General features: G+C 32.5%; 1 protein-coding gene across 2 annotated transcripts in view; it reads right to left on the bottom strand.

Annotated features, from left to right (window-relative positions):
- Positions 1 to 6090: 6090 nt before the first annotated feature.
- The window catches only part of LOC145291175 (uncharacterized), a 47745-nt gene continuing 40298 nt past the window's right edge, over positions 6091 to 13537 (bottom strand). For both annotated transcript variants that reach the window (XM_080136721.1, XM_080136731.1), the window contains exon 3: positions 6091 to 9308. In XM_080136721.1, coding sequence (XP_079992847.1) covers positions 6613 to 9308 — 2696 coding nt within the window. In that variant the 3' untranslated portion in view covers positions 6091 to 6612. The remainder of the gene's footprint in view (positions 9309 to 13537) is intronic.

The following is a 13537-nucleotide window of genomic DNA, read 5'->3' as shown; positions in this document are numbered from 1 at the left end:
CGCGCTAACCAACTGAGCTAACGCGACGTACATGAAATTTAGTCAGTTCTTCAAGTATTTAAAGTAAATCAGGTCATGACGTCATCTGACGCATGCGTAGAACCGATCGTAGTCACGAGGATTGTTTTTGCCAAATTAGCCAAAAACATTAATTTCTTCACCCTAAAATCATCAATTTTCTACAGGGAGGGGTCAACAAAAATCGTCCTCATGACAAGTTCACTTCTACGCATGCGTCATACGACATTGGAACACGATTTAGTTTAAATATTTGAAAAAAAAAAAAAAAAAAAATTTTCGTCGACCTCGTCTTAGCTCAGTTGCTGAGAGCGCTGCCTCATTATCTAAAGGTTTTGGGTTCGAATCGTGGTGTGAGATGCCTTTTTTTTCCTTTTTTTTTTTTTTTTTAAATTTTAATATTGAAATAAGGTTATTTAAGCCAGTGTTTTTTTTTTTTTTTTTTGGTTTTTACTTTTTAGATTTTTTAAAGTTTTAACGTTCGCCCCCCCCCCCCCCCCATTTTCACATTTATCAGTTTGTTTGCCTTACGTTAGTTTTTTTTTGTGTTTTTTTAAAGTTTTAACATTTTATATAAAATATTTACTTCGCTTATTCGAAGATATTAGTGTTATTAGTGTGGATATTGTTAAGGCAATTTTGGTTGATAATACCAGTACAAACACTGGCTGTGAAGCAGGACTTATTACAGCTTCTTGAAAAAAATAAAAAATTACATACTATTGGCTGTTCACTTCATCAAAATGAACTGCCATTTAGAGCAATTTTTAAATTAATTGATGGAACAAGAAGCCCAACAACATTTACTGGTCCTTTGGGGAAACTTTGTATCGATAATTATCAAGATTGTTCTCAAGTAGAATTTCAAAAAATTAATGGCCTTCTAGATCATCATCATCATCAGACCAGAGGCTACTTTTTGAGTATGCTGTTGGCAGTTCCCAAGAAGTTAATCCAAGATATGCAACTTGGAAAATTGGGCCCTTGAATCAAGCAAAATGGCTAACATTAGCTATAAAGTTAATGTGTTTATGGACCAGGTGTCTATCCTCAAACACTCCATGATAAATTAAACATTCTGGTCAAATTTATCATCCAAATGTATGCAGTTAGTTGGTTCGAGATCAAAACTGACAATTTTTTTTTAACCAACAACAGTATATTTTTAATGATTCAGAGGACAAAACAATCAACTGAAATTCAAAATACTGTTTTTAACAATTTAAAATATAGTGCTTTTGCACTACTTCCAGAAAATGATAATTTTGATGATAAATTCAGATGAATTGGAAGTGAGAGAAGAGGCCATTAAAAAGATTTTGTCCATTAGGTAAGTAAATATTCATCTATTAAATTTTATTATCTCAATTTACCCAAACAGTCAGATTTATTCATATTGCATCATAAAAATATGACAAAAAGTTTGTTTTCTTCTTTTCTCAGAAATAGTGAACCACAAAAAAAAAAAAAAAAAAAAAAAAAAAAAACTGAAAAAGATTACTGCTATCAATTATGCAGCCACACATTGGTCATATTTGATTGATCTTTCTGAAATTGGAGTTTGTGAACCTGCACTTACAGAATGTTTTACAAGTGAAGAACTTGTAAAATCGTCTATGACAGGAACAAAACTAGAATTTCCTAAATTACCTGCCCACTCACAAGGAGTAGAAAGAGCTGTGAAATTAACAAGCTTCACAAGTTGTATATGGGCAGGAAGCAAGACAGACACACAATTACAAAATCATTGTGCCACTAAATTAGACCTTCATTTTCCTCAAAAGGAAATTACACAGAACAATTTAGTTCTATTATAACATAGTTCTTATTATTATGTTTAATAAAAAATTTAAATACATGGTTCTGTAACTTGTATCAAGTTGTTATATTGTGTAGTACATCTTCACATATCTTTTTGAATTATGAAATTTAAAAGACTTAGTCGCTAATTAGCCTTTTCTTACAATTTTTGTTTAATCACTGCAGTAAAGTGGAGATATTGTTTTAGTTGTGATTCATAATTAAAATTATAATTCATGTATTTACTTTCTTTCAATGTATTTCATCTAAATATATCAGTTTTAATTAAATTTTTTATGAAAATAGAAATTCAAAGTCAGTTTTGTGTAAACTGCTTTGAAAATTAAGGATTTCTCAGCATTTTCCATCACGATTTTTAAAATTAAATGCTCAATTTTCCTTTCAAGATAGGAATCTAATTTTTGATATGTGTGTGTGTGTGTGTGTGTTTTTTTTTTTTTACATCAAACCCAAACTATCATCACTAGTGCTTTGTTGATTTTCTGAAAAAAGTTGCAAATCAACTTGCCCTGCGTCAAGCATTATCTTTTGAACTGGTTTAACTTTCCAACGTTATCCATGATCATGTTTGTATGTCTGTCAAAAACTTTTAACACACACAACATTGACAAAATCTATATCGTTAGAAACATTGATCTCTCGGATGACAAATATCTAAATATTGGCCAAAAACATTAATTCTTTCACTGTTTTTTCAAAGGAGGGGGTCAGTTTTTGCATCAACATTTTTGGAAAGTCATTCACACCTCGCGATTTCAACGCATGTTTAAAAGGCGTTATTTCGAAGACCCATAACGTAAGTGCGCCATGGGCCAGATGACTAAAGCGTTTTTTCTTCTCACCTTTTCCTATTAGTGTTACAGGTATGAACCTGGCTACTTTGAGTATTTTTTTTTTGAGCTTGCATGAGTACTTGCTCAATTGAAACATTGTTTTTTTTTAAAGTCTAGATTGTTAATAGCCTTACTATACTACCTCTCCACACCCAGGCAATGCCAGGTACCCCTACTAGTTGTTTATAAATCCTATTTTACACACACGTGGAAGAGCAGGACACAAAATGTTTTAAATAATAATAGAATAACAATAACAAGACTTTCGCTGGCGAGGACTATTAACCGTAACCAGTTATAGAGTCCTTTTGAAATTTTCATCTATATTTTTCTCGTTATGTAATGAATATTTGTTAATGAAACATGAAATATATTCCTTATTAAATTTTAAAGATTTTCTATTCTGAAAGAAGTTTAAAAAAATTTAATCTAAAAAAAATTATCTTAAAGTTTTTGTTAAAAAAAAATTCAGATTTTCTCATTATTCAGACCTGTATTACAAAGAGGGGGTTGCAGAAAATAATGTGGTGTGAGGAGAAATACAAACTGAAACAGAATATTCAGACCTGTAATAATACAAAGAGGGGGGTTGCAAAAATGGGTTGTGCAAGGAGAAATACAAACTGAAATAGAGAGAAGGAGAGTTTTAAAATATAATCTTAAAAAGATAAGATACAAGTTAGAAAAGCACTTCATCCAATGCATGAAAATTGTTAAACAAAATGTTTTTACTACAGGCTTTAAAAATAAAGGTACAAGATTCAATTTGAAATTTATTTATCTTCAAAGTGCACTTTTATAAATTTTAAAAAGTAAAGTATAAAAATTTAATTTAAATTGAATCAAAAAATTACCTTGGATTTATTTTATGTAATGTACATTTTGTTGCAATTTAAAAACATCTTTCATCTAGCAATTAATAATATAGATATAAAATTTTCAATGATTTTTTTTTTTAAAGTGCAACAGAATGTATATTACATAAAATAAATCCAAGTTAATTTTTTGATTCAGTTTAAATTAAATTTTTATACCTTACTTTGTAAAATTTATAAAAGTGCACTTTGAAGATAAATAAATTTCAAATTGAATCTTGTACCTTTATTTTTAAAGCCTATAGTAAAAACAATTTAACAATTTTCATGCCTTGGATGAAATGCTTTTCTAACTTGTATATATATATATATATATATATATACGTGTATGTTTATGAATGTATGACAAGTGACTTCTATTATTGTAAAAACCCTTAGTATAAAATTAATGCTACAATTGGATTATTTACAATTGTACTAAAGAGTTGTGCAATCAGTATATACACACACACACATTTATATCATAGTTAAAAAAAGTCCAATGGAAAGTAGTATTCGTTTGTGATGCTTACATTTAATGGTCCCTTGAAAGTTACTGATACAGCACAAATAATCATAGCCTCAATCAAGTAAACCTGTTGCTATGAAGGTGTTGCAGAAGCAATGATAGGCTTTGGTATAACGTGTATTTGTCACTTTTATACCTTTGCAAATATCTTCCACATGAGGACATAGTTATTGGATTGTAAAGCAATGTAGAAGCCAGCAAACACATCAAACCAAACAAAAAGTAAAACAAATAAAAATAGCAATGGAAACGACTTTAGTCAAGACACAAAGAATGATGGAATTGTCAATAGAAACAAACCAAACAAAAATATATATAAAAAAAAAAAAAATTAAAAAAAAAAAAACAAGTTTCAAATATAGTTTTCATTTATCTTCAAAATTTATTAAGTTGTTCATTAGTTCAAAAATCTACATTTTCACAAAATGTTAATGAAATACACAAAAACCTGATAATTAGAGATACAACAAAATAAAAAAAAATAAAATGAAAAATGAATGATTATGTCGTAACTCAAGGTAACTTTTGTTGTATAAAAATACTTGGTCCCCACAAAAACTAAATGAGAAATGATTGGGGTGGGAACATAAGAGATTTTGTGTGTATGGGAGTTGGGGGGAGGGGGCTAAAGCATTAGATTTGACAAAATGTAAGTTACGTACACTCGGGGAAGGGGACCTTATTTTATGGTTTCAAGTTGGGAGTTAAACGTGTGCAAATGTAAAAGGACACTAGTAGCAGATATGAGGGTCAGGGGTCAGCAATTAGATGTAAATGTTTACTATAATGATCAAAACCAAAGATATTCAATCATAGCTGTTCACAAAAACAAAGTTTTAAATGATAATTTGATTTTTTCTATGTATTTACATTAATGAATCAGTGAAAAAGCACAATGAAAATGAAATAACATTTGAACAAAACAAAAAAAAAAAAAAAAAAAAGCGTTTTGTACAGCTTTGGAAAGAAAAATATTTACAAGTTATTAAATCATTACGATTAAATCTTTATAATAATTTGTAAACATTCATTTTTGATAGAGTAAACAAAAACTGATTGTGTTTATAGATTGTTTAAATGTTTTGCATCTCAAGTGATGTAAACAATGAATTTCAAAGTGGAACAAATGGAAATAAGCTCCTCATAAAATTCATCCGTCATAAATACAATGCTTCAAAGACTAAACTTCAAGTAAAAAAAATATAATTTAATGGATTTAGAGAAAATATCTTTTGACAAGATATCACAAAGTTTTTTGTTATTTTGTTACAATAATCCCATCTTTTCTTTTCATACAAATAGTCACATTTTTGGTATAGTAAGAATCCCTCATTTCAATAAATTTGTTTTTTTTTAAATTCTATTTTAAATTCGATTCGTTACATGATAGCATTAGTGATTTCAGCCACGTGTTTTTATGTTTTTATTTTTATTTTTTTGGAACAATTTTTTCCACTTATTTCTCTAAGTTCCATGATTCCTTAACCTAATTTTATATCTTTTTACTGATTCTTTTTACATTTCCAAAATTAGAGAATGCCGGAAAATTGTTCACCAGGAGAACTCCATCAAAATGTTATTTTGTGCTGTTAATTATTATTATTAAAGGAGCAATAAACATAGCGGATACCCGTAAAAGACTATCATGTATTAAGATTCAAAAGTAAAATAAAAACTTGGTTATTGAAATGATTTGAGCTTCTTATGTTTTTTAAAAAGAGAGAAAAAGATTCCCATCCCCACCCTGTTTTCATTGGACGTTTAGCTTCTTTTTCTATTCTGATTTTTTATCATTAGAAATATCAATAAGATTATAAGTTTGTGTGCACTTAAGAAAGAAAAAAAATGAAAAAAATAAACCAATCTGTAATTATGAAAAACTTTAATGTGATGTAAAGAAAAAAAAAATGATCCCATCATTCTGATATAGTGTAAAGTCTTCATATCATTTCTACACAGTTATCTTACCAATATTTTCAAACATATTTGGAATGTCATTAATAATCAATACATTAATGAAAAATAAAAAAAAATGTTTTTTTTAAAAACTAAAATTTTTAATTGTTCCAAATAACATTACAAATATCATCAATAAAAGAAAGAAAACCTAACTAATGTAATAAAGTAATAAAAAAAAAGGGGGGGGGGTAGACAACTGATGTTATTACACTACAACCAACACCAGGTTTATACAGATGCTATGAGAATAGTAATTGGAGAAAAAAAAAAAAAAAGAAAAGAAATGCATTTGCCCTAATAGACATTAGTGCTAATGATTTTTAAGTGAGATATATATATATATATATATATATGATTGGATAAAATATCCAATAATTTATGAACATTTGGTGAAAAAAAGTTTTTCAATTATTACATTTAGTTATAAGAACAAAAGTTTGTTTTTTAAATTGCTATCTATAAAAGATGCAAAATATTCCCTGCAAAAATCAAGTTTTCAGCTCATAATTAACTGTGACCCTAGGAGCGTCTTGTTGAGCGCAAGGTAGTCTACATCGAGCTGTTCATGTGTAATAATTGAAACATGATGCAGGGTTTCTTAAGGTTCTTCGAACTTGATTACAACATCTCCTACTTTCCTGGTAATGCTCCCAGACCGATCCATTTCAACAGTAGATTCCATCAAATGATGCTCCATACCAACAAGAGATTCCGCATGAGCCTTATAATCTTCTCGGAATTTGCTCACCCAGTCATTGCAATTGGCACACTCATAGACAATTCCACCTTCATGGGCGACATTGTGGAAAAGAAAGTTTTTATAGTTCAAATCATTGTAGATGCAGTCTTGGAAGTCGCAGAGATAAAGTTGCGAAGGTTTCTGCAAGTCAAAGGCGACACAATCTCGAATAACCATGGCCTCGGTCGGATGTTGCTGTAAGTAATGGATTTTCATGTCTTCTAACGCTGTCGCGATGGTCGTGTTGCACGATAGGCATTTGTAGGCTTGGGCATAGCATGTACTCGCCACTTTGCCACTTTCAGAGATATCTTCCACGTTGTGGCTCTCAATTTTGTGCCTTTCCATTTCATTTCTGTGAGGACTAGTGAATAAGCATTCTGCGACGGGACAGAAATGCATCGTGCGTAAACTACCATTTTTGCAACTGAAGGCTGTAAGGTTGCATTTTGGATGTACAGTTGTTAAATGAAGTTTAATCTTATCTAAATTGACTGTACAGAACTCACATCGGTAGCAACGGTAACTTAAATCATCAGTGCCGTCAGTAGCTTTCTCGTTGACCACTTTTATTCCTTGATCTTTGCTACTCTCATTCATTTTATAAAGTTCAGCACTATTTGAAGACACCATCAGCTTTTTGTCAGGGATACGATGCTCTCTGTCCATGTGATTCTTTAATTTGCTATAATCACGGCTGTACCAAGCACAGAACTTGCAAAGGTAGAGAAATGACATAAGACTATCAACAGCTTTTAAATCGCGGACGACGAAACTGTTTTTAGAATGGGAAGATGCCAAGTGGCTTTTAACAGCAATCAACGAATCTGTTTCAAATTTACAATAATGGCAGCCATAGTCATCTTCAACTTTACTGACTTTTTTGTTGCCTTTTTTGACATCATTTTTGGAAAGTTTACGTAAGCATTTCTTACCAAACTGTACAGTCATTTGAAGACCAGTTGGCTTTGTCGTCTTCTTAGAGTTAGCCGTCATAACAGGCAGAGGTGTACAGCGATCAACATGCTGAATATAAGTAATCGGATCAGTTGACTGGAACGGACATTTATTCTTGCAACAAAAGAAAATATAACGTTTTGCTTTATTCTTCTTAATTCTTCGATCAATGCAGTAAAATTTGCCGCCAGGATGAATTCGAAAAACATGTTCTCGTACCTTTTGCATTTCCTTGGTTTTGAATTCACAAGAATTGCATTCATAAATTTCCATCAAATTTTTTGCAGGCTCCTCATCACTGCTTTCAGAGTCAGAATCAACTTTCTTGGATTTATCAGATTTGCGTTTTTTAGAGGAAGTGGATTCAGCATCGTCATTGTCGCTGTCATCACTAATCTCCATACTGTCCCGGCGCCTCCTTTTTCTAAATTTGTAGGCTGTATCATTGGCTTTCTGCTCTGATGTTGATGGTTCGTGAGAATTTGAGACACTCGGCGGTGTAGCTTCACCATTTTCGGAATGATTTGGAAGTTTTGTGAGTTTTGTATTCCAACTATTGCTCTCCACAGAGACTACATAGTTATCATGGTCCTTGCTGAATTTGATGTCGTTCTGGCCTTCTTGGCCTTGGATCATATTGACTTGCAAGTAGTCAGGGAGCAAAGCGCAATATTTAAGAGTGCTGGAAATTTCTTGATATTCCTGATGGCTACTTGTCGAATGTTTTATTACATCTGCACGAGAAAAGGATTGGTAGTTGCAGTGTTGACAATGAAAACGATGTGAAATCACATGTTGCATTAATTCCGCTTTCACTTCAGTCTTGTACGGGCAGAAGTTACACCAAAAATAAGTCATATCAATATTGGAAACAAAGGCGCCACTTTTAGAACGGAACAAAACTGGAGCTCCAACAGCACAGACGACTTCATGTTTTTGTACTCTAAGAATGTTTGCCGCAATTCTTTCTTTGACGTTCATCTCTATCAGGGCACTTGTAAAGTGCTTGGTATCTTTCTCTGGAAGTTTACAGTTTCGAGTGGGCGACTTTGGCCGTAAAATGGTACCACCGATATTATGCCCTTTGTAATCTGATTCTGTTTCACTCTTTTGCGGAACCTTGGTTATCTTAGCCTCAGTACCAGCAGAAAGAGAAAATGATGCTTCGTCACTGTTGCTGGGAAGGATTGAACTGGCAGATTTTGGGGATTCTTGTGCAGACTTTGATATTGCCGCCATCTTGGCCTGAAGATATTTTAATTTACTTTCATCAGACTCCACAGGAGAATCATTCCGGCGTGAACTCCGCGAGTTAGATTTCAGATCATCCTTGTTTGAAAGAATTATGTCATTCTTTTCAATGAAATGTTGTAATAAATTCTTCATTTCATCCCGACCTTTTGTATCAAGCCAAGAGTTAATAATATTTTTGGGCGACTTTTCAGACTTTCCACTGTCTGCAGATGCCTTTGATAGGATGGAAGCTGCCGAGGCATCATCAACTGATGGATTTTCATCAAGTAAAAATTCAGGAGAAGGAGTCAAATCATTTGTTGGAGCTAACGTTTCACAGGACGTTATAATCAACTCATCTCCCTCTGCAAAGAAAGAAAAAAATGTTATTTTAGAAAAATTAAACTGACATTTACAGACACTAGACAAGCTTCAAAACTAAATCTTAAATTCCATTAAGAAAGTGTTTAAAAGATTGTAATCTAAAATTTTACATATATATATATATATATATATATACACATACACCCATATACTAGCATTCCAGCCCGGCGTTGCCCGGGTGTTTGGATGTGTATGTTGAGCAAAAAAAGTGGTAGTAGAAAGGCAGGCTCAAACGTGTACCGCGAAGGAGGAAAAGAACGAGATAAAAAAAACAAAAACAAAAAACTGACGTCTTTGCTATTACGACAACCGCCAAACCGGAAGTGACGCAGGTTTAAATTAAGGCTAGACAATCAAAAGGAGAGGATGACTAAAAAATATTGGCGAAAAAAGCGACCCCCCCCCCTGTAAAAAAAGTGCCCAGTTGAAGGTGAAGATATTAATGTTTTTAGCCAATTTTTCGATATTTCTCGCCTGAAAGGTCAAACTTCAAAACTATACTGATCTTGGTAAAATCAGTCAGCTCTGTCGAAAGTTTTAGGCAGATATGCAAACATACATACATACATTTATATAATGGTAACTAAAAATTTTCGACCCAAACCGATTAAAAAGCTTGCCCTATCTCTGAATACCCTTTATGTAAAACTTCAAATGTTTCGACCAGAAATTGTCTGAGTAATTTGGTTGAGACCGCAGAGGTCAATTTTTTTTTTTTTTTTTTTAACTTAACTTTGACCCCTATTATGACTCCTTAACATTTACTGTTTTGGGCTCAAATCAAGTTAAGTTAGATTCATGTCCAAGGAATCTATATCTAAAATTTCAAGTGTTTAGACCGAAAATTGTCAGGAGTTTGGTAGAGTTCTCAAAGGTCAAATCATTGAACTTTGACCCCTTAACAACCAAATTTCTGGCCGAAAACCGATCAAAGATTTTCCCAAATCACAGTACCCTGTATATCAAATTTCGAGTCTGTAGACTTAAAATTGACAGTTATTGCGTAGGGAAATGTAGACACAGATACAGATACATTCACTTTTATAGATATACTAGCGGGGGTACCCGGCGTCGCCCGGATGTTTGGAGGTGTGTGTTGGTGGTGGTGCTAGGGGAGGGGGTAGATTAAAACAACCCTGTTAAAAAAAAAAAAAAAAAAAGAAAAAAAAACGTTGGCCGGTTGTTTGAAGGTGTAAAAGAAAAAAAAGTTTTAGTATAAAGGTAGGCTTGAACCCCGAACGTTTGACGCTGAGGTGGAAAGGAAATGGAAAAAAAACCCTGCGACTTAACCATCTCGACCATGGGAACAGATGAATTGATAAGTGTGTTAAGTTGACGTTTATAAACCGAAATTAGCAGGTGCGACAACGTCAAGTTGTGGAAGCCAGAAAACGAACGTTACGTGAAAAATGGCTTAAATAACACTGGTTCAATATTTAAATTTAAAAAAAATCGAAAAAAAAAAAAAAATCTCACACCACGATTCGAACCCAAAACGTTTAGATAATGAACCAAGGCCTTAACCAACTGAGCTAATGCGACGTACATGAAATTTGTTCGGTTTTTCAACTATTTAAAGTAAATCAGGTCACGATGTCATCCGACGCATGCGTAGAATCAGTCATTGTCATGAGAGGACCGTTTTTTGTTCCCCCCCCCCTGTCGAAAATTGTCGATTTCAGGGTGAAAAAGTTAACATTTTTGGCCAATTTTTCGAGCAAAGGATGGAGCTTCGATGTGATACTGAGTTTGTGAATTTTCGTCGCATCTGTCAAAAGTTTTTTAGCAGACATCCAAACATACATACATTTTCGCTTTTATATATAGATAAAATATGCATCAAGTGCGCTTGAAAGCCAAATCACAATGTAATATTAAGAAAATAAACAAATATTTTACTTGTTTGAAATTTATCACAAATATATATTTCAGAGGTATACTCCATCTTCAGTTTTTTTCTTTTTTTTTTCTTCTTCCTTGCTATGTTGTAAAGTTGGAGAAAGAAGTCTGTAAAGAGTCATGCGTTGTATCTAGCGGTTGTATTTTGAAATGTTTGAACTGTGTAGACAACGTGAGAATAACATCCTTGACGTTATTCTCACGTTGCCTACGCACAGTTCAAACATTTCAAAATACAACCGCTAGATACAACGTGCAGCTCTTTACAAACAGACTCCTTTCGGTGCACACCCACAAAGGCTCACAACAAAACTCAAGAGGTTAATAAATTTTGCTGTAAATGTGTATGCCATTTGTTGGTTTGAAATTAAAAAAATAAATTCAACAATTGCACATTTTAATATGATCCAGAGGATTAAGGATCAGCAGATTGCATTAAAAAAAAACATACAAGGTAATGCATTTTTGTTCACTGCCTGAAAACCTATATTCAAAGGTTAAATCTGAGGAAATTGAAGTAAGAAGATGCTTTAAAAAGAATTTTGGCCATTAGGTCAGTAAACATTTATTCATATATCAATGACGCAATTATTTATTCCAATTTATACAAACATTTTCAAGATTTTATCTAATTTCACCATAATTATTAAAGCAGTACACATTGAAATTTTTTGATATTCAATTAATTTTTATATTATTTCAGGAATGGGGAGTCAATCAAGAAACGATTAAAAATACCAAATATTAATCTTAATGCGACTCATTGGACAATAGATTTGAGATTGTGTGGTATTTTTGAACCATCAATGACGGAAGATTTTTCCGATTCTGAACTTTGCGAATCATTATTTAATGGGAACAAGTTTGACTTGCCAGATTATCCCTCACATTCTCAGGGCGTGGAACGGGCAGTCACATTCACAACAGAAACATCACAAACTGTACATGGTTTTCAATCAAGACATCGACACATCACAACCAAAGTTTGGAGTCAGAAATTGAGACCATCATTTTTGTCTAAGGGCTCTTATATAGAGCAATATGACTATATATTAAGCTCTATCAAAATAATGTTTCATCTTTTCCTCATTTGTTTGCTATATTTTCACTTATAACAGAAAAAAAAAAAAAAAAAAAAAAAAAATCAATTTTAAGATATTGAAATATTACTGCTTAATTCATAACATGAAAAGACAGTTTGCTAATGGTAAACGGAAAACTTGTCAATCAATAAAAATAACTTTCAGTGACATGCAATATGGTTTCCGCTCTGAGAGATCAACAGCTGATGTGTTTATTGTGATATCACACAGAATCAGTGAATTTATTGATGAAGGTTTCATTTCTAGAGCGGTAACTCTTAGCATATCTAAGGCATTTGATAGAGTCTGACACCAAGGTTTACTTCATAAAATCTCTAGCTATGGAATAGCTGGAAATGTCCTCTCAAGCATTAAATTCTTTCACTCTGAGAGGTCTATTAGTGGTCATTAATGGGCAGAAATACATGGGTTACAGTATTAATGCTGGCATGCCCCAAGGATCCACATTGGGCCCAACTCTTATCTTTATCAAGGACCTCACAAACCATATTCTTCAATCATTTGCCGACATCTATGTACATAATACTACCATCTATTATTGCAACACTACAAAAGCTAACTATGATCGGAAGTTTTCTGACTCTCTCCTGACCTTAAACATGTGCTGCAATGGGGTAAAGAATGGCGAGTCAGCTTTAATACATTCAAAATCAAACTGCTATCTGTTCACTAATGTTTACATCCCCAAGTTTACCCCCAATTGAAATGAACATCTTTTGTCTTGATGAAGCACCCTGTTTTGACAAACTTATGGGACTCACTTTTACCCTGAATCTAAAATGAAATACCTACATCAGATCCCTAACCATTCCAGGAAGTATCTCACTCCCGCCATGATCCTCTACCTCTACAAAAAACAATTTTGTCCTAAGAGGGAGTACTCCTGCCACATCTGGGGTGGCGCTCCAAAATTACCCTTTCCTGTCTTGACAGAGCGCAGAACATATTTACTTTTTTTTTTTTTTTTTTTTTTTTTTTTTTACTTTGAGGTGACCCTCAAAAAAAAAAAAATAAAAAAAATAAAGGAGGGGAGGGGGCAGATTTTCAATTTGAAGATTATTTATGATTTGTTATATTAATATTTTTATAAAATAAAAGACATGAAATTTTTTGGTATTCAAACGAATATTCATGACAAACCTTGCAAAAAATAAGAATTTTCAGTATATTTTTCGCAAAAAAAAAAAAAAAAAAAAAAAAAAAAAAAA

Source organism: Euprymna scolopes, chromosome 2, assembly GCF_053919585.1.
Source record: "Euprymna scolopes isolate OS-2025 chromosome 2, ASM5391958v1, whole genome shotgun sequence".
In the NCBI taxonomy this organism is placed as follows: domain Eukaryota; kingdom Metazoa; phylum Mollusca; class Cephalopoda; order Sepiida; family Sepiolidae; genus Euprymna; species Euprymna scolopes.
The sequence above is the reverse complement of the archived record's forward strand: the minus strand, read 5'-3'. Positions and strand labels throughout refer to the sequence as shown.